The following is a 21,939-nucleotide window of genomic DNA, read 5'->3' as shown; positions in this document are numbered from 1 at the left end:
CTCTTTGTCCTCTCTAACAACAAAACACAAGTTTGCTTTTGGTGGCTTAAGACGATTCTAAATCCTTCAGTTATTTAAAAATTATAGTCCTTAACGCCTTCAGAAGCAGAGGTCCCCATATGATCAGTGTCAAAAGGAAAACTATAGGCAATATAGCTCTTCAAGTCAACGGAGTAATCAGTGGCACCAGGACATACAATTTTATATGACCAGAACAGAGGGTAACTTAAAATGGCGGTGAGTGATGGTCAGGATAGAGGAATATTATAAGCACATATAATTCTAGATTTATTCTAGAATTATCTGCATATTAAAGACATAACCATTTTAGTAATTAATTTTACTAGGCTACAGACTTTCTAATTATAGTATGTTTAGACATAAGACTCATTGTTTTTCAAAACCAGTTGCCACAAACAACTCAAGGGCTTCGAAGATAAGGTTACTTTTTGAGGGAGTATTGACGTGCAACAGATGCCTTTGGTTTGCCCATGAAATTCAGGGCAAATAAGAACAGGTAAATTTTTTGAGATATGGCTACTGGCTATCTGCAACCCAGGAAGTTATTAGATTCAGAGCTTGAAGGCTACAGTAAATAGGAGGCTGTGAAAATTGGGGAACTCTCTTCCTCCACCTGCCTTTAACGGCTAGTATCCCCAGTTCTTCAGGATTCTCTCATGGGCCCTCTCTCTCCTTTCTCTCCTCTGGAATCTCATCTACTTCAAAGGCCTCAATTTCCAACTACACTTACTCTCCAAGTCTCTATCTTCAACCCAAATTGGCATTTTGTGACTTTATACTGGAAATCTCAGTATCAATTTATAATCATTACCATAAATTCACCACATTCTAAACTGAACTCATTTTTCCTTCTCCCATTAAATGTTTTTCTTTTTCTGCTTCACTAACTAGTTGGTATCACCAATTCACCTGATCAGCAGAGCCAAAAATCTAAGCATTATCCTTCTTTTCCTCAATACCTGCTTTCTATATAGTCACCAGTTCTGTCAGTTTATTCTCCAAGCCTATTGCTATGGCCCTAGTTTAATCCTTCTCTGTCCCTGGCTACAGTTTCCTACCATGTCCTTCAGTCTTAACCCTCTCTACTCTGAGCTAATGTGGCTCGTAGAACGCTTACTGCTATTCTGCACACCCTCTCCAATCTCAGCATACCAGTCCTTATGCTTCAAATGTCCTCCACCTGTAAATACACACACAAACCTAGCAACTTGGTTTTTCATGCAGACTTTCTTATAAGGGAAAAATATACTAACTCTGTGGGGACCAAAATATGTAGTCCACTTGGCAGTTGTACTGTACATTAAGACCACACATCCTGGCTTATTTATCATTCTTTAATGTGTTTTATTAGTGTATCATTTTCTCAGGGTCTTATCAACTCAGTACAGCGAGAAAACTTCAGTTTCCAGACCTACACAATTGAAGAGGAGATACCACTGCCCTGTGAAACTTTTCCTGAGCAAAAGGAACCAGCTCTTTGACACTGAAAGCAAAAATCAAAACATTTTAGTGAAATTCATGACTTTACTGAACAATAAAACAAATGAAAGTAGCACTCAGAAGGTTTCTAAGATGAGCCAATAATGGTAAATAATTTATGATAAAGACACAAGAGCCTTCTGTGTTTCAAATGAAATGCATATGATAAAGAAATATGTTCTCAATTCTGTTGTGAATCAATCTTTCCTAATAATAATAGTTAGCTGATAGTACTTACTAGGTGCCAGGCATCATGTTAAACGCTTTCTGTGTATGATCACCTCCTTTAATCCTCACAATTCCATGAGGTGAATGCTATTACTGTCATCATTTTACAGACAAGAAAATTAAGGCTTAGAGGTTAATTACTTGTTCATATCAAGAGCCAGGAATCGAACCCAACTATGTTTTTCCAAAGCTGGGGCCTCCACCCTCTGAGCTTTACTAGCAAGGGACTGGAGTGTGAGGATAGGGAGTGTGTGTGCAGTTTGCAAAAGTCTCAGATAATTCTACCACAATCCTATGTCTCTACTCCACTTTTTTAAAACACTTAGTGGTTACTAAATAAAGAAGAAGAAGAAAAAAAACAAGTAATCTGCTCCCCTTAACCATTTGTTCTTGAGCGATTTATATTTGCTTTTAGAAATGACTTATCTGGTTCCAAAGTTGGGTATATTTACAAGAAGGCAGAATAATCTGTGTGTGTGTTGTATGTACATCACATGATTCTTAATAAGATGACTCTAAATCTGACTTTGGTTCTGTTTTTAAGTGGGTAATTCTACAATACCAAGAAAATAATATAGATGTATTACCATAAATTGGGAATCATTCCGTTACTTGTTTTGACCTGCTAAAAGTAGTAAATGGAACATAGATAAAAAATAAATCTCTATTCCAATAAATTAAGTCTACCTCTATCTTAGCATCTTGCAAATGACATGCATTCAATAAATATCTGTTAAATGAATGAATCAGGCTGTAGTCAAATTACATCCTTGTAATGTATAGTAGGGAAGAACACGAATTACATAAGAACATGAGACTGTTAGAATACAAGGAAATGGAAAGCTTTCTTAGCCTAATTTACAAAAGTCTACATAGGTCTCTCATGGGTTTCAGTAAAGGTATGTGTACGTGCAGGGCTATACCAACTAAGCCCATAGGTTACTTTGAAGGTGCAAACATTCCTTAGAGATGGGACTGACAACATGGTGGCAAAAATACCACAAAATCTTTAACACTTTTCTTTTTTTGCTTTTGTTGGTTTTCCAGTTTTCTTATTTTAAAAAAACATTGATGTTAAGATGTTTTCCTCCTGAAGTTAATATATGATAACGAGGAAAGTCCAATAAACTGCCATGGGAGGAAAAAAAAAAGTCCTTAGGCCAGACAGAAAACAATTTGATGACTCAGGATCATTACTAAGAATAGCAATTACTGTATTATAATATAATGACTACAGTGATATCCTCCAGGATTATAAACTTTTAAAGAGCCTTTTTGAGGTGATGTAGCCAAGATGGCAAAATAGAAAATAACCCGCTTATATCTGTCCCCCAACAAGCCTGCACCCATCCACAGTTAAAGAGCTCTTTCTCCGGGTACTAAATAATCCCAAATTGCTAATTTTTTTAAAAGATTTTAAGCCCATTTCTAATTCTGTTTCCTCCCTCACTGTGAGGCTATCAACTATTACACTTTACTGTTGCTAGCTTGCCTCTCCCCTTTCTAACTTGCTTTTGGCTGAGAAACCAGATAACCAGGTTATCAGAACACCCATAAGGTGCCTGTTTGACTGAACTCCAGGACCTGTTTTTCTGCCTTGGCTGGGTTCCCAAGTACCGCTTTCTTTCATCCCTCCAGCACCAGGGATTTAGCTGGCTTTCTCTTCCTCCTTTGGCACCGTCGGCAAGTGCTTTTCTCACCTGGTATTCTTTTACCTAGCCTAGCTGTGAATACACTCTGTCCTTTCTTAACTGTCTCCCAAGAAAAGACAGCTCTTCCTCTATTCTTTTGTGAAAACTGTACTGATAACTGCTAAGAGAAATATAAGGTGGATTATAAGTAAGGAAAAAAGGTTTAGGAAATCTTAACATTCCTCATTGTAATTTTTGCTCTTAACCCATTTATGCCTACTGTTGCATTATTGGAATGTTAAACTTGTGGGAGTCATATCATACTGCTCAAGGTCATCACCAAGGTCTGATTTTTCACACAAAAAAATGTGCAACCTCTGGCGTAAATGGGTTAATCAGTGTTTACTGACTCCCTTTCTTGGATGATCCCAGAAGATGGCTGCCCACTAGTCATTTCTCCCTCACTATGCTGCAAGTTCCTCAAAGGAAGGGATCTTATTTTTGTATGTCCAAAACCTAACAGCAACCGACACACAGTAGTCTTGCAAAATACATGCCTACTACCTAGAGGCTTAATCATTAAAAATATCAATACATTGAATTACAGAAGTAATTTAATGAACAAAGTCAATTATTAATACATTTTCAATACAACATCAACTAAATGAATTGCCTTGAAAGACACAGTTAAGCTAAGATTGACTATTCTAAAGAAAAACACTTATGTGCTTAGTGAGAAACTCTGCATAGAAGAGTCTGGTGTTAAAAGGGTGCTTTGTCATTTTTATAGCAATGACACACTATACACTTTTCTGTAATAACTAAAAAGAACTAGTTGCCAGTATCATAGGAAAGCCAAAAACTGAACATTCATTTGGCTCATTGCTTAGTTTTATCACCATTTCCACTAAGAGCATTTGCAGCTGATCATGAATGCATTTAAAATAAGCCCCACATCAAATGAGAAATGATCAGATACCTTCTTTTAAAAACTCACAATGGCTAATAAAAGCCTCGTGTGTAGTCTTTCAATTTTGTAACTAAAAATAAAACAAAGGCAAATTCAGTGGTTTGGCCTAGTACTGGCTGAGAAAGTTAAGAATGGTTGAAATGTTTTTTTAGTTGTTAAATTACAGGCTTTGGGAACAGTAGTAGCATCTCAGAGGCATTTTAGTTGGTTTCTAGTCTCCTCCTCCTCCTTTCTTCCTCCAGTGTGCTCTTTTTTTTCTTTTCTTTTTTACTTTTCTTTTCTCCGAGACAGAGTCTTGCTCTGTTGACCAGGCAGGAGTACAGAGGCGCCATCTCGGCTCACTGCAACCTCCATCTCCAGGGTTTAAGCAATTCTCCTGCCTCAGCCTTCAGAGTAGCTGGCATTATAGGCGTGTGCCACCACGCCCAGCTAATTTTTGTATTTTTAGTAGAGATGGGGTTTCACCACATGTTGGCCAGGCTGGTCTTGAACTCCTGACCTCGTGATCCACCCACCTGGGCCTCCCAAAGTGCTGGAATTACAGGCGTGAGCCACCACACCCGGCCGATGGTGTGCTCTTTCTTAACCAACAAGCTTCCTTTTGTTTCAACTTATACCACTGGCCTGAATAACCCCAAAGAGGGATGCCTATGGTGGAAAGCAATAAGAGCAGAGAGCAGAGATTTGATGCTTGGACCCCAAACATGATATACTTTACAAAAATGATGAATGTTTAGCAATCAATTTTCTAAATTGACTTGCATTTTAAATATAAAGAGGCATTTACGTTCTTCTGAAAAGGTCACAACACCATGTGGAATAGGGATGCACACATTCAGTCAACTGTGGGCCTCACTCCATAGGCATGCCCCCCATTATCCTCTTAAACATCCTTTCTTTCCTGAGATAATTCCATACCACATCTTTTCTCACTTATCTCTGACCCTCTATCTGTTCTTCATTTCTCTTATTCTCATTCCTCCCACTGATAAATCCTTGTAATCTATAGCTAGCTTTTGCTCCAAACTGAGAATTATGGACAAACATAATCTGTTATGCACTTGCACACTTGTTGATCAGAGTGTAAATTAGTAATCCTCTTAGAGAAGGAACTGGGTGGCTGAAAGACAGAAAGGAGAGAGAAACTTACTTTTTATCACATACCTTTCAATTTTTCTACCATGTGTATATGTATACCTAGTTAAAAAGTAATTAAATACAACTCAACAGTCCTCTTCCTGCCTTCTCTAAACCTTGCTCCATTAATTATCCCTATCCTTCATCAGTTTCACCTTCTTCTTTGGCTTATTAAACATGCTCAAATTCTTTTATGTTATTAAAATCTACCATTAAAGAAACCCCTACATTTCCCAAGTCTTTGAGTTCCCCTCTACTCCCTCTGTCCTTTTTTTTTTTTTTTTTTTTTTTTTTGAGACGGAGTCCCGCTCTGTCGCCCGAGACTCGGCAGTGTTAGTTGCCGGATCTCGACTCCACTGCAAGCTCGGCCTCACCGGTTTACGCCATTCTCCTGCCTCAGCCTCCGAGCAGCGCTGCGACCACAGGCGCCCGCCACACTCGCCGGCTAGTTTTTTGTAAGTTTTTTGTATTTTTTAGTAGAGACGGGGTTTCATCGTGTTAGCCAGGATGGTCTCGATCTCCTGACCTCGCGATCCGCCCATCTCGGCCTCCCAAAGTGCTGGGATTATAGGCTTGAGCCACCGCGCCCGGCCAGCTCCCTCTGTCCTTACCCAAGCTTCTTCAAATACTCTCATTTTGTCTTTCCCACCTCTCATTCATCCCTCAACCCCACTACAACCTGATTTCTTCCTAAACCACCCACCCTGGGTCATCAACAGTCCCCGCTAATCAATCCAATCATGACGTCTTAATTGTTATCTTATGTCATCTCTGGTTTATACTATTGACTACTCCCTATTTCAACTTCCCTTCCTTGGCTCTCCTAGAGAGAGAGATCTTACAATGCTCATTCTCAAACTCCTCACTGGATCATCCCATTCCCTCCCCTTGATCCTTAAATTTTAGTGTTTTCCAGAGTTCCAACTGTGACCACATTTTGTATTGTTCTTGTTGTAGTTGCTTTTCATTACCTTTTGCCAACTAACTACTACCACAGATTAAATTATCTTTTTAGTGTTAGTGACTCCCAATCTGGCTCTTCAGACAGACTTCTTGACTCCACTCAAATTTCCCACAGGCTGACTATGATCCACTGAACACTAGATTCATCTATCCCTCATCCTGCCACATTCAATCCATTAACAAATCCTGTACACCCTACCACCGATATATACCTCAAATCTACTCACTTTTCTCCATCCTCTCTTCCACCATCCTCGTTCAAACCACCATCATCTCTTAGGCTAGGAACCAACAAACCTCCTAACAGGGCTCGGCTCCATGCTTAATCATGGCCTTAAACAGGGTTCTCCTCCATTCTCTATAAGCAGCAAGAATAGTGTTTTTAAAGCTAAACTCCTTAAAAAAATCCAGGGCGGGCACAGTGGCTCACGGCTGTAATCCCAGCAGTTTGGGAGGCCAAGGCAGGCAGATCACTTGAGTTCAGGAGTTCGAGATCTGCCTGGACAACATGGTAAAACCCCATCTCTACAAAAACATATAAAAAGTAGCGGGCATGGTAGCATGGGCATGTAGTCCCAGCTACTTGGGAGCCTGAGGCAGGAGAATCGCTTGAACCCGGGAAGCAGAGGTTGTAGTGAGCCGAGATCGCACCACTGCACTCCAGCCTGGGTGACAGAGCGAGACTGCATCTCAAAAATAAAATAAAATAAAATAATAAAATAACATAAAATAAAATAATAAAATAACATAACATAAAATAACATAACATAACATAAAATAAAAACATAACATAACATAAAATAAAATGAATAAATACGTAAATAAAATAAAATAAAATAATACTTTAAAATCCAAAGGTTCTCATAGTACCAACAATAAAACCACACCTCTCATCACAGTCTGAGGTCTGGCCTAGTCTGGCCCCTGCCTACTTCTCCTCCTTCATCTTGTACCAGTCTCCTCCTTGCTCATACTCAGCCACAGAGACACAGACCTTTTGTTGCTTCTTTTAATTCCTCATCACACTCTGTTAACTCTGGGCCTTTGCAACTGTTGTTCACTGTACCTGGAATACTCTTTCTCTCTTGTTCTCTATATGCCAACTACTTCTCACATTTAAGTCTCAGCTTAAAACTTACCAGTGTACTTGATCTAAAGTAGCCTCCTCTGCCCACCTTTGTTCTCTAACTCAGCATCTAGTTTGTTTCTTTCACACATATATTACAAAAATTGTAATAATATATTTGTAATAATACACAAAATTATAATATATGTGTGAAAGAAACAAATTAGATGCTGAGTTAGAGAACAAAGGGAGGCAGAGGAGGCTACTTTTTCTTGAAAGAAAAGAGAGGGTGCCAATTTCTCCCTCCTCCTTCCTGATCAGAAGAGGAATATAAAATGTCAGAAGCTCAAGCAACTCCATAAATAATTGGTGTTTAAATGAACTATTAGCTAAACTGGTGGGGGAATTCTTTCACCATTAACATGCATAATTCATCAACTCCATTGTTACACAATACAGTATAACACTCTTAAATGAGACTCTATTTAATAATCATTCCTTCCTTTTTTGTGACTTGTCAAAAGCTTTCTAAAAGAAAGAACTCAAAGTTTGGCAAACACTGACAGATAAATATAGATAAGCTCCAAAGACCTCAAGGATCTTTACAAAATGAATTAGTTCCACTGCTATACCACCAGCAGACTTTGTACGTTCATTTTCTAGCACGAATAAACCACAATACAGGGTAAACAGGGTATCTTCAAGAGGTTATGTGAGTCAGTAGTAAAGCTAAGAATAAAGCTAGAACATTACTTATAACATATGTAAATATTAAGCAGCCAGTTGAAAAAGAAAATTTCAATACAATGACCTCAATTAACAACTGGTCAAACAGCTGTTCATTGAACAGTTTTCAACAAATGCCACTTGAATTAAACCAAAAGTACTAAAAAAAGGTAAACAGTAGTACACAGCAGCCTCTGCCCAAAGGGAGGTTAAAGATGTAAGAAGTCTAAGCTCCAAAAGGGAGAGCTCTAATGATCTGGATTAGATCTAATATCCAATGAGCTAAGAAATCTAAGAAAATAAGATACTACCAGATAATAAATATTTGATGAGTGTTACAACAGAATTGTCAGGAGAGAGCTCTTTTCTAGCTGAAGTGGTCTGGCTTCACACAGGATGTAAGATTTAAGTGGACTCCTTAAGGAGGAAAAGATTTGGATAGGTGAGGAGAGTATCTGGTAGAAGAAAATAATAATGATAATATCCAACAGCAAGTAGCAGACACAGCCAGGTTGGCAGCAGTATACAGACCAATTTGAGTGGGAAGAATTATGCAGAAGGTATTTGGAGATTTATATTTGACTAGTTGAGATTAAGAAGTCTGAACTTGATCCTGCAGGGAACACATTTCTAAATAGAAGTGACATTTGGAGAAATAAATGTAAATGCAGGATGCAGGATGAATTTTGGGAATGGAGAGATTAGAGACAAAAATAATTAGAAAATTTTATCACATTTACACATTGATTATTTTAATAAAGGTATAAACTAGGTGAAAGGAAATTATAAGAAGGATTTACGGGTTTGTGAGATAGTGAAAATAGGACCTGTTGGGGCTAGATGAACTTTTTCCTTTCCTAAAAGATAACTACATCTGGCATACGCCTCAATTATTCAGGCTCGAAACCTTACAACTTCTCTTGCCCCTCACTCCCTGAGAATTCTCTTCCCCAGACATTTGCCCCTCCCTGCAAACTAGCTTCTCCAACTTCCCCAACCACACAACATATTCCAGCCAAAAGAAAGGACTGCATTTACTAGCTTTGTAGACACACCAGGAAATTCTCAGTCCTGTAACTCTGTCCATGCTATTTCTTCTAATTTTAGTGTCCTCTCCCCATTATACATGTGCAAATTCTAGCCATGCTTCCCATGCCAGCTCAATGCCACTTTTCCCAACAGGCCTTCACAGAAACCCCAACTTGAAGGAGGTATTGCCTCCCAACACTTTCTGCTCTTCTAAAACACTTTTTAAAACCTTAGAGCTGTTCCTTATCTCCTCTGATAAACTGCATACCTCTTACAGCAAACATACTTATATTTGTATTACTCTGCCCTCTTTTCACAAATAAAGATCTAGATAAATATCATATAGCAACAGCACAGTGTAAAGACTCTGAAGACAGACTGAGTTTGAATCTTAACTCTGCTGCCTGTTAGCAACGTCATCTTGGACAAGCTACTTAACCTCTCTGTGCTTCAGTATGTTTACATATAAAATGAATAGCAGGTATTTCAAAAGGTTGTCAGAATTTGGCTTACATCTGCGTCAGCACCATAAAAGTGTCTATTAAACACATAAGATCACTTTTTACGGTGGAAAAATACTGAATATTCTGATAGTTGTAGACAGCTTTATGATCTATATAAGGAAAAGCAAAATGTCAAAATAAAGACAGCCTCTGGGTACAAACAACTATATACAAATTCTTTCTATATCTTCTTATGTATACTCTAAGGGTTAGCTGTGCCCTTTATAATCTTATATTAACAGTGGCTCTGTTTTAGTTAGACATTTCAGTATTCTGGGAAAACTGTTAGTTCTGCGTCCTGTGGCACGAGCTACCTTGGTTACCTTGTCTCCAGTCTTATTACCTTTCATTTATCCTTTACAAGTCTAAGTCTTTCTAAAATGTAAATCTAATGCTTTTCCACTGCTACAAATCACCTCCATCCCCTCTTCGTTAGGATAAAGTTTAAGTCCCTTGGCATCTCATGTAAAATCTTCCTAATCCGGCCCCAGCCTCATCTCCAGTTTTATTTCTCTCAACATTTATCTCCTCACCAAAAAACCTCAATCACGCAACCACAGCTTAAAGGCTTCTTGCATGTCTACCTCGATCACCTAACCACAGCTTAAAGGCTTTTTGTATGTCAATCCTTTTGCCTAGAACACCTATTTGTCAGTTTGCTAGGGGTTCCATAAAAAAATACCACAGCCTGGGTGGCTTCAACAACAGAAATTTATTTTTTCACAATTCTGGAGGCTGGAAGTCCAAAATCAAGGTATTGGCAGGTTGGTTTCTCCTGAGGCCTCTTTTCTTGGTCTTCCTAATGAACCCTCACAGTCTTTCCTTTGTGTGTGCAACTCTGGAGTCTCTTTTTGTGTTCAGATTTCCTTCTTATAAGGAAAACTGTCAGACTGGATTAAAACCCACCCTAACGGCTTCATCTGAACTTAATCACCCCAAAGCCCTGTCTCCAAATACAGTCATATTCTGAGGTTATGGGTGTTAGGGCTTCAACATAATTTTGGGAGGACACAATTCAGCCCATAACATCCCCTTCCCCTTTTCTGTGCCCAGGCTAATTCCCATTTTTTTCCCCAAGACTGGTCCAAGCCTTCCCACTCTGGGCTAACTTCAGTGTTCCTTCTCTGTGCTCTCAAAGTATCTCTGCAAGCTGTGATTCTATTGTTCAACACACTATGTTAATTGTCTCTTTCCTTCTTCAAACTACATTCCTTAAGGGCAAAGACTAAATTCCTAGCATTGGCAGTGTGTGGCACACAGAAGGTGTTTAACAAAGATTTGATCATTGAAGGGAAATGAAAGAAAGAACATGAACCTTGAAGTATGACAAGCGTGGGTTCAAATCCTGGTTCCACAGTTTACTTATCTGTGACTCTGGACAAATCATTAAATGCTGAACTTCCATTTCAAATAAAGCAGTTGTAAAGACAAATGACCTACTTATAATGAAAGCACCCAGCTGTGTAGGTGCTCAATAACTGTTAGACTACAGATTTTGATCTTGTCTGCTGTGACACTCAATACTACCATTTAGTAGCTGCATGACCTTTGGTATATTTACTATCCTCTCTTTGCTTTAGTTGCCTATATATAAAAATACCTCAGTGCTATTGTGAGGATAACTTAATATAGGTAAAAGATTATCTAGCACATAGTATTATATAAATGTTTCCTATTATTATAAGAACACTGCAGATCTGAACAGATAATGACTAAACTATGAATAATTTAGTTCCTTTAATTACTAAGTCATTTAAATGTGACTATTACCTTTTTGCCTCCTATTTCTTACCAACTAAACAGGATGATAACTAAAGAGGTTCAAAACTGGTACAGATGATATAATCAGAGCTCAAAATAAACATGAAATAAGACATTATCTGTCTCATTCCTTATATTGGTATTTAGCATATTTGGGGCACTAAAACAAAGAAACTTTCAGTGGAGAACAACACTTCTCCGCTCATATTTTAATTTTTTTTAGAGATGGCATCTCACTGTCACTCAAGCTGGAGTGCAGTGGTGCCATAATCGCTCAACAGATCCTTTGATCTCAGCCTCCCAGGTAGCTGGGACTACCCACCCAGCTATTTTTTATTTTTATTTTTGGTAGAGATGGGGTTTTGCTATGTTGAACAGGTTGGTCTCAAGCCATCCTCCTGCCTCGGGCCCTCAAAGTGCTGGGATTACAGGTGTGAGTCACCATGCCCAGCAGGGTCATATTTTTATTTGCAGACTCACAAAACCTGTTAACTGGAAAGAACCTTTCGACAAAAGTCCAGTCTTATAATTTCTTACATAAGTGAGATGGATTTGGAATGGGCTTTTAGGGTCTTACTGAGCAGTTCAGTAAGAAATGGGAATTGCAGGCAGAGAGAATCAGTTTGCTCAAAAGTACTAAAGCAGGGGTTCAGGACTTATTCCAGATGTCCAAGGTGTGTGTTGGAACCAGTCTTAGACAATAACACTGGACAATCCTCTTTAACCACTCAACCTTTAAAGTCTATAATTTCTGAAGTACGTATTAGTTACCTGATCTGTGACTTTGAAGCAAGGCAGATCTAGATTTAAATCTCCCCTTGTTACATAAGCAAGTCTTTGAGCCTCAGATTAGTGCGATAGGTTTGTTGAAGTGATTGAGCTAAAGTATGAAGAGCTCCCACCTGGGGTGCCTGGTAGATTGCAAATACTAAAATGTTGGTTCTGTCTTTTCTTTTTTTGAGACGGAGTTTCATTCTTGTTGCCCAGGCTGGAGTGCAATGGCTTGATCTTGGCTTACCGCAACCTCTGCCTCCTGGGTTCAAGCGATTCTCCTGCCTCAGCCTCCTGAGTAGCTGGGATTGCTGGCAGGTGCCACCATGCCTGGCTAATTTTTTTTTTTTTTTTTTTTGAGATGGAGTCTCGCTCTGACACCCAGGCTGGAGTGCAGTGGTGCAATCTTGGCTCACTGCAACCTCCGCCTCCTGGGTTCAAGCAATTATTCTGCCTCAGCCTCCCGAGTAGCTGGGACTACAGGCACGTGCCACCATGCCCGGCTAATTTCTGTATTTTTAGTAGAGAAGGGGTGTCACCATATTGGCCAGACTGGTGTATTTTTTTTTTTCAGTAGAGATGGGGTTTCTCCATGTTGGTCAGGCTGTTCTTGAACTCCTAACCTCAGAAGATCTGCCCACCTCGGCCTCCCAAAGTGCTGGGATTACAGGCAGGAGCCACCGTGCCCAGCCAAATGTTGGTTATTTCTAACAAACCTCTTCCATCATATGAGTAAGTCTGTAAGATAACAAAAACACTGTCTTTCACATGGTATGTGCTTGTTAAATGTCTGAGACTTGTTGGACATCACTTAATTTTAAAAATATAAAGCTGGGGCTGGGCACGGTGGCTCACGCCTATAATCCCAGCACTTTGGGAGGCCGAGGCGGGTGGATCATGAGGTCAAGAGATCGAGACCATCCTGGCCAACATGGTAAAACCCCCCTCTCTACTGAAAATACAAAAATTAACTGAGCGTGGTGGTGTGCGCCTATAGTCCCAGCTACTCTGGAGGCTGAGGCAGGGGAATCGCTTGAATCCGGGAGGCGGAGGTTGCAGTAAGCCGAGATCACCCCACTGCACTCGAGCCTGGAGACAGAGCGAGACTCTGTCTTAAGAAATAAAAATAAAAAATAAAAAAAGAAAAAAAAGCTGGAATAACTGCTGGGATGATAAAGTGTCTTCATCCCTGACCTTTCTCACCACCAAATGTCCTTCACAATTTGTTTTTAAGTGTCATGTCACCACCATTAACGTGCTATTTGGAGACTACTGTACCTCAGACTTCCAAGTCAACAGCAAAGATCTACAGGTCGGGAAAATTTACGGAGACCAACAACTGAAAGTGTTCCTTTTGTTCCTATGGTCCGTTCCATCAACTTGATGAATTTCCTGTGAAGTTACTTTTTTCTTTTCTTTTTTTTTTCTCTGACATAGAAACAGCAGCTCTAAGCAAAAGGTGAATGAGCAAGTAACTGAACTTATCCCTATTATTATGACGCAGATTTTTTTTTAAGTTGGAAGACTATTTTTGGGCTGGTACTAAAAAGGACATGTGCCACTATTAGGCTTCAAACTAAAGTCAGTCGTTTTTCTTTTTCAAGATATGTGGCATCTAGCTCAAAATCCATTGCAAGAAAAGCCCAACTCTATTTGACCCAGAAAGAGCTCTTTCCAATACCCTCTCCTCCCATTTACATCACAAATGGCGACTGAGGCTTAAGGTTTAACGCCCGACCCTAAAGCCACTCATCCTAAAAGACGGGGCTCCAGATGGATGCTGTCTGGCAGAGGATAAGGCGCTATGAGAAGCTGCCAAGCCTCAGATGTGCAGCTGGGCTGAATCCCGACGCCAGCGCCCAGCGCCCATCACTTTGCACCCACACTTAGGAAACAACCCACTCCTCACAGCGGGATCCGGACCCAGCTCTCCAGCACCCAGCCTCCGGCTCCAACATCCGCGCGTGACCTCCGGGGACCGGAGGAGCTCAAGGCAAGGAGGTCCCTCCGCCTTCCGGGGAACTTGTCAAGGGCAAGTTCGGGTTGTGCGCGGATAGCTTACTCACTTGAGTGGCTCGGCATCCTCTGTCTTCCGCCCGCGCTTCCTCAGGAAGCCCCTAATGCAGCGGCAGCTTGAGAGCAGCAGCCGAAGTTGCTGCCGCTGCTCCCACTGCCAGCAACCGCCCGGGCGTGGCAGGGACAGGCGGGCGACTTCACGACATCATCACTCGGCGACCTAGGTTCTGCGGCGGCACCAGGTCGATGGCAGCCCCTACACAATTGGGGAAGCCAAAGGAGACCCACTCTCCCAGCGGCCTCCACGGCCCCAGCGCAAGTCCTGCTGGGAATTGTAGTTTCCTGCCCGCCCCGCCCCAAGCTCGCAGGCCCCGCCTTCTCGCTGCCCAGCCACAGGGAGGGAGGCGGGGCCGCGACCCCGGCGCGGGTGGAGCGAATGCGTTCCCAGCGGGTAGCCTGGGTCTGGGGCAGAGTTCCAAGCCCACGGCCCCGGTCGCGGCCTCGCCGCCCTCCCGCGCCCCGCGCCGGGAGCGGGCCTAGAACGCTCGCCTAGCTCCTCCGCGAGCAGGGCTCTGGCGCCCGCCCCCGTCCGCACAGCTGGCAGCCTGAAGAGAGTCGCTGGCCGTGGTCGCCGCTAGGGTAACGACGGGAGGCAGGCCCGGGAAGGGAAGGTGTTGGGGCCGGTGGGGGACATGAGGGAGAGAGCCTTGGTCCGCGCACACCCGGGACGCCCGAGGCCAGAACGCGCTAGCCTACCTCCAGGCCGAGCACCGGCGGCTGGCGGAGCCGTGGCAAGAATGCGGCCCGGCGTGGCTAGCGGCCGCTGCGCCAGTGCAGCTCGGGCTCAGCGGGTTCCCGAGCCGCGGGTTCTCGGTCCGCCCAGTGGTCCCTGACGGGTTGGCCGTGCCAGGTGCGCGGGGCCCAGGCCGCCCGGGCGCCCTCTCCTCCGCAGCCCTTACCTTTGGCCGCGCTCTCGGGCTTGGCGAGTTGCCACACCAAAGACACCCTCAGACCCCAGTTCTATCTGCCGCCTTTTGCAAGTTCGCTGCGAAGTCCCCCAAAGCAGGACTAGGAAGGAACCTTTACAAAATCAAATCACTCGAGTGTCGTTTTGTCTTCGGTTTTTCAATTCAACGCTGTGTTTTTCCCTGCTGGGTCTGTTGTCAAGTACCTTTTCCCCAAAACTTAATGAGGATGTGTAACACGGCGCCCCTAGCACGGTGCCTGGCACACAGTAGGCGCTCAGTAAAGATTTGTTGAAAGCATGAGTCACTAAGCTTGGAAAATTCTCCCGAGCTGTGCGTCGCTATGATCTTTGTTAAGATTTTACAGGTTCCCAAGATCACTTTGAAAATTACAGTAATTTTAAAGCTTAACAAAGACAGTTACATCGGGTCATTTTTGCATTCCCTGTAACAGTGGCCTCTGTTGAATGCCTAAATTAACTCAAAGCCTGTGTTCTGTAAGAAGATGCGACCTTTGGTTTCTACAGAAAGTGTTAATCTTTCAGATTAAAGTCTTCACATGAACGATTCTATTATGGAACAAACTGAAATTACTTATAAAGTTTTATCGTAATTAGCGTTTTAGATACAAGTGCAAAGGACTGCACTGATGTACTTGTGAATACACTCCGAAATAGAGGTCTCTTAAATATGACTTTTTTTAAAGAAAGGGTATATATTTATGTCTCGTGAAAGAGCATGCCAGAGAAAATTATAATAACAGCAAATCCCCCACCCCCACCCCTTTGCTGGGTGCAGCTGCTGCCTTGACCTCAAAATGTCTTGTAAAATTATCTCTTAGTAGTCTGGTGTGTCTAAGGCAAAAATCTCCGAGATTAAACCACTCTATAGGGACAACCCTTTTATTACTAACAATTCTTAACAGATTGTGTCTGTTTCTTCAGAGCTTTTCTGAAAAGAAAAGACAACATAATGGAGTTTCACATTAAGACAAAATCAGTAACAACTTGCTGACACTGAGTGAAAAAAGCAGGATACAAAATCATGATAACCAGAAAATTTGGTTAATCATGACATCCATAACCCTTTTGCTTGTGGGAAGGTCAGCTACAAGTGGCCAGGGCCTTGTCCGCCCTGTTTACCAGTGGGTGTCCACAGTGCCTGACCCATGGTAGCCATTCATTAAACACTTGTGTAATGATTACTTGGTTGTTACAGATTGACAGTGTATTGACTCTGGGTGTGTAGTTTCTTCATTTACTTGGATATCTCCTTAGAATAGATGACTTGAGGGAATTTTACTGGGTCAAAAGGTATGAATATTTTCATGGTTATTGAAACATTTTACAACCTGATTTCCAAATAAGCCTTATTGTTTTGTACTGCCTTCAGTACATTTGAGTGTACCTTTCAAAGCATAGTTCAAGCGGATACAGTGTTTGCTAATTAGGGGGCACTTTGAGATGTAACTCATTTGATCTCATTCACCCTGGAAAGTTGGCAGGGCAGGCATTGCTTTTCTCCTTTTGTAGCACATCTAACTCTAGTGCCTTAAATTGATCACAACCTTTCAGGCTAAATGATCACAACCTTTCAGGTCCATCTTCCTCCCAATCTCTACCTTTGGTTCATAGTTAACATCCTGAATAAATTCACCTCTTTCTTTAGCAGTAAAATTGGATATTGTTTTATAGTTTTTATGGTTTACAAAATCTTCCCTTTCTCATTCTGCTCACATATTTGTAGATGAGTTCATCAAATTTGGGGACTTCATTAAAATGAAATAATGAGGCACAATTTAGATGAAAGAGATGATCTTGGTTAGATGTAAAGGAATACTCCGAACCCACAAACTTACAAGATTGCCACCCTTTCTATTAGTAAAGGTCTGGAAACCGTGGATGGTGCTTTTGTACCTCCTTGAATTAATTTCCAAGTCTGTTACTCTGATTCTCTCCCATATTTGCTGGTCAGGGACCCCAAATGATTTAGGAGGTAATTAATCCAATAAGAGCTTTGCAAAGTCTCCAAGTTTAGTTATAATATGTGTAACCATTGAAAATTCTTGGGGTTTATTGTGACACCGTTTATATCATAAAGTGGGCCAAAAAATTGGTTTTCTATATTGCTTTCAAATTTGCTCAGCGTTATTTAAAAAACAAACAAAAAACAGTATAGAAAAGATAGGGAAGGAGAAATGCAAATATATTGAGGCTTTGGAAATATTTAGAACCTCTTTTCATTTTCACTCTGCTTCTTTGTTGTGATGTCAGATCCCAAATAATGTTCAGTAAAAAATAAATGCTCTTTAAAGATACTTTTCAGGAATGTCTCCTCGTGTCAAGGAATAGCTGCCTAAATATTGGATGGGTTTAAGGCAACTAGTTCTTTTAGGAACTTTTATGTGAATCTAAATTATTTTGCTTTTGTTTTTTATAGTAGGATATATCTGCATCTTGAAAGGAAGATAAAACAAAAGCCTTCTTTGGAATAGATGGATTTTTGTCACTTTCTGTATGAACTAAAGCGATTCAATGTCTCTTTTGGTAAGTTTTTGTAAATATAGATCTGATTTTGTTCTGTCAGAGTAGTTGGATGTTAATGCCAAGCCATAATAAAAGGGATATTCTGATGGGATATTCTTATGCTCTGAGATATTGTTTTAACCTGATTGACTTCTGGACTTGGGAAATGAATTACATTCTCATTGAGTTTTTCTTTCTTTCATAAAGAACTTCTCGTATACTTCAATATGCTCATTATTCTAATCCTTTGTCCCATATCTACTTTTTCTCATAGGTGTTATACTTCGATATGCCACCCACACCAGTTAGCTATGCCTTATCTTTTAAATCTTTCAAAAATTCCTTTTACAAATTTCCATCTGACCAAAAGCAAGCCAAACAGTATTAAAAATAACCCCTTTGACTTAACCGAAAAAAAAAAATCATTTGGATCAAGTATAATATGAGGTATAGCTGCCAACTGGTTTTTTATTTGTATTTAGATCCATGGTATCTACTTTACATTAAGTAGCTTGAGGACTTTCATTCTGTTTAATACATAATAATAATATTTGAATAGGGAATACTTATATTAAAACGTGGCTTTTAAAAAAGTAATGAGTAGACCAAGTGTAGTGGCTCACACCTGTAATCCCAGCATTTTCAGGGACTAAGACTAGAGAATCAGTTGAACCCAGGAGTTCAAGACCAGCCTAGGCAACATAGTGAGACCCTGTCTGTATAAAATATTAGCCAGATGTGGTGTTACATGTCTGTAGCCTCAGCTACTCAGAGGGTTAAGGTGGGAGGATCACTTGAGTGAGGGATCAAGGCTGCAGTGAACTGTGATCGTGCCAGTGCATTCCAGCCTGGGTGATAGAGGGAGATCCTATCTCAAAAAAAAAAAAAAAAAAGGATGAGTATATTTGTATGATGATTTATAATTTACAAATACTTTCATATATTTCTTTCATAGTTTCACATTGTGGAAGTTTCGCAGGGCATGTGGCATTATCCTCATTTTCAGTTTCTCCAAGATTGCAAAAAACTGGAGCTGGACTCATACCTGCCAATCTATTCTATCAATTACCAAGACTGAGAGGCAGAACTATGAAGTTAGAAGACCGTATTGTTAGTAATATGGAAAATACATAATACAATTACTTACATGTTTAAAGTAAAGCTTTACCACTTGAAAGAGAAGCTTTATATATCTGGAAAATACACGGAGGTGAAATGTCTTGTTCTCTAAAGGAGAGATCAGCAAGCTTTTCTGTAAAGGCCAGATAGTATTTACAGACCCTTTGGTCTTTGTTACAGCTACTTTTCTGCTGAAGTACTAGCATGAAAGCAGCCATAGGCAATATATAAATGAATGAATGTATCTGTGTTCCAGTAAAACTTCATTCACAAAAACAGGTGGTGGGTCAGATTTGGCTCATGGACCATAGCCAATTCCTACTCTAAAGGATTACTTAAGATTTACAAGTTCTTGGCCGGGCTGCCGGTGGCTCAAAGCCTGTAATCCCAGCATCTTAAGGGATGAGCTCGAGACGGGCGCGATCACAACGGTCAGGAGATCGAGGACCATCCTGGCTAACATGGTGATAACCCCGTCTCTACTAAAAAAAAAATACAAAAAACTAGCCGGGCGAACGAGGGTGGTGGGCGCCTGTAGTCCCAGCTACTCGGATCGATGGCTGAGGCAGAAGAGAATGGCGTGAACCCGGGAGGCGAGCTTGCAGTGAGCTGGGATCCGGCACTGCATCTCATGCATCCCGGGCGACAGAGCGAGACTCCGTTCGTCAAAAAATTAAAAAACAAAAAAAGATTTACAATTTTGTATCACTTGGAAAAGATATAGAAGGGCATTTAGTCTATTCCCATCATTTGATAGGTGAGGATTCTGAGATTCAAAGGGCTGTGTGTTGCCCAGGGTTTTCAAATTTTGGAAAAAGGATGTCCTAGCTTATTATTCTATAATTATGGGTTTTGTGAAAAATAATAGAATGTGATAATGAGTGATTTATATTGTTAATGATTTTAACTTTAAATCACATTTTTCTGCAATGGTGAAATATTTTAAATTCTTTGAATCGAAATATTTACTTTTTTTCCTAAATGAGAAATTTATGCAATTGGGATAAAGTTGATACTTTTACTTAAGGATTCCTCCCCATTCAAGTTTTACCCTCTATTTGAGAACTAAGAAATGCTGTTTTCAAAGGAGCAGCATATGTAAAATATCTTCTTGCAGTTTCTTTATAAGGTCTAACTACTTTTTACTTGGCTATTATGATAATGGACAAAGAAATTATATTCAAAAATATTCTATGGGAGCTTTCTTCTGGATGATTTTAAATCATTATACTGCCTGAAAGAAATTAGCCTGTAGATTCTTCATGAGCTATTATGTTCACCAGCATTTGATTGATGCAGTGTGAATATAAAAATGTTTTGAAGGATAAGATATGACTATTTTGTGATTTTTATGATATGGGCAGCTAATGAACATGCTAACATTTTTTAGGTGGAGAGAGCAAAAATATCTTCCTTATATTGGCTGGTTTTAGCTGTCTTCATATTTAATAATGATCACTTTCTTAGGCTGTGAAAATTTTATATAAAGATGATGCAATAGAAGCCTGCCATATTAGTTTATAAAATGTTTTTTGTATTTTTATAAACTGAGAACATAGATCACAACTCTTATTTTGAAAAAAAAATGGGGTCAATATGTCTTAAATTCTCTTTCATCAAAAAAGTGATGCACATTTTTTAGAGGTAACGGCTCTTTAAATGCTTGAGTGTATTTTGAGGGCTGTGTCAGGGTTCTTCCAGACCACCCTCAGGTTTAGTGATTTGCCAGGAGGACTCAAAGAACTTATCATACAGTCATACTCACAGCTAAGATTTATTAGCAAAAAGGTATAAAGCAAAATCAGCAAAGGGAAAAGGTATGTGGGGTGAAGGTGAGAGGAAAACAGGTGCAAGCTTTCAAGAATCTTTTCTCAGTGGAGTCCCATAGGATATGCACAGTTCCCCCAGAGGTGTGACATGTGAAATGTTGTCTACTAGGGAAGCTCATTAGAGACTTGGACTTAAGGTTTTTATTGGGGACTTGTCACGTAGGCATGCTCTGCTAGCAAGTAACAAAATTCCAGTCTCCCAGAAAAAAAGCCAGGTGTTCAGCATAAACCATATTATTTGCATGAACAGTTTAGACACAGTGAGCGATTCTTATGAAGGGAACCTCTGCAAAATCCCAGTTCCCAGATACTAGCCAAGGGTCAACCTTATAAGCAGCTCTTTTCTAAGAATAGCAGTTTTAGGCCTGTTGTTAATTCTTCTTTTGCAGTGGTATTAATGGTCGTTATGAAAAATTCAAGCTAAATGTAAAAATATATAAATACCAAACAATACATAAATGTCCTGCCTAGCTGGTGGATATTTTCAATATGAACAACAGTAATAATCTTCAAAAACTGTTTTATTATAAATGTTATTCACCCTAGGAAGCCATTAGAAACTCTGCAGAGGAATCAGTTGTACAGCTATCTTGACATTGTTAGCATCTATTCTTCAGGGTGAATTTTACATCAAACAGTGGGCATACATGCCAAATTTTTGTAATAGATTTATAAAGTATACAGACTGTAGAAATTCAAGTTAAAATAATCAGCAGTGTAGGCTAACTGGGAAAATGACTAGTTTGATTAGTGAGAAATTCTGACATTTCTTAAAAGGAAACTTACTTTTAAGTAATTGACTACAAAGTGTTAAGTAGACATAGGTAGACATATCTTAAGAGACTCATTTAAAATTGTACCTTAATGTTTACATAAAAATAAATGTCCATAAGATGCTTGAAATTAAAAATTCTGAAATGGTTCACGCCTGTAATCCCAGCACTTTGGGAGGCTGAGGTGGGTGGAACACTTGAGGTCAGGAGTCCAAAACCAGCCTGGCCAACATGGTGAAACCCCATCTCTACTAAAACTACAAAAATTAGCCAGGCATGGTGGCAGGCGCCTATAATCCCAGCTGCTCAGGAAGTTGAGGCAGGAGAATTGCTTGAACCCAGGAGGCAGAGGTTGCATCGAGTTGAGATTGTGCCACTGCACTCTAGCGTGGGTGATAGAGTGAGACTCCATCTCAAAAAAAAAAAA

At 40.3% G+C, this 21,939-nt stretch overlaps 2 protein-coding genes across 2 annotated transcripts in view; one reads left to right on the top strand and one right to left on the bottom strand.

The window, feature by feature from the left end:
* The window catches only part of TRAK2 (trafficking kinesin protein 2), an 86,258-nt gene extending 71,759 nt beyond the window's left edge, over positions 1 to 14,499 (bottom strand). The window contains 1 exon segment of the mRNA XM_017875659.1: positions 14,352 to 14,499. The gene's annotated coding sequence lies outside the window, so the exon portion shown is untranslated.
* Positions 14,500 to 14,771: 272 nt separating this feature from the next.
* Positions 14,772 to 21,939, top strand: part of STRADB (STE20 related adaptor beta) — a 31,576-nt gene continuing 24,408 nt past the window's right edge. Inside the window, exons 1-2 of the mRNA XM_017875615.1 lie at positions 14,772 to 14,940; positions 17,706 to 17,812. Of these exons, the coding sequence (XP_017731104.1) occupies positions 17,801 to 17,812 (12 nt within the window). The 5' untranslated portion in view covers positions 14,772 to 14,940; positions 17,706 to 17,800. The remainder of the gene's footprint in view (positions 14,941 to 17,705; positions 17,813 to 21,939) is intronic.

Source organism: Rhinopithecus bieti, unplaced genomic scaffold, assembly GCF_001698545.2.
Source record: "Rhinopithecus bieti isolate Rb0 unplaced genomic scaffold, ASM169854v2 scaffold_980, whole genome shotgun sequence".
NCBI classification, from domain to species: domain Eukaryota; kingdom Metazoa; phylum Chordata; class Mammalia; order Primates; family Cercopithecidae; genus Rhinopithecus; species Rhinopithecus bieti.
The sequence above is the reverse complement of the archived record's forward strand: the minus strand, read 5'-3'. Positions and strand labels throughout refer to the sequence as shown.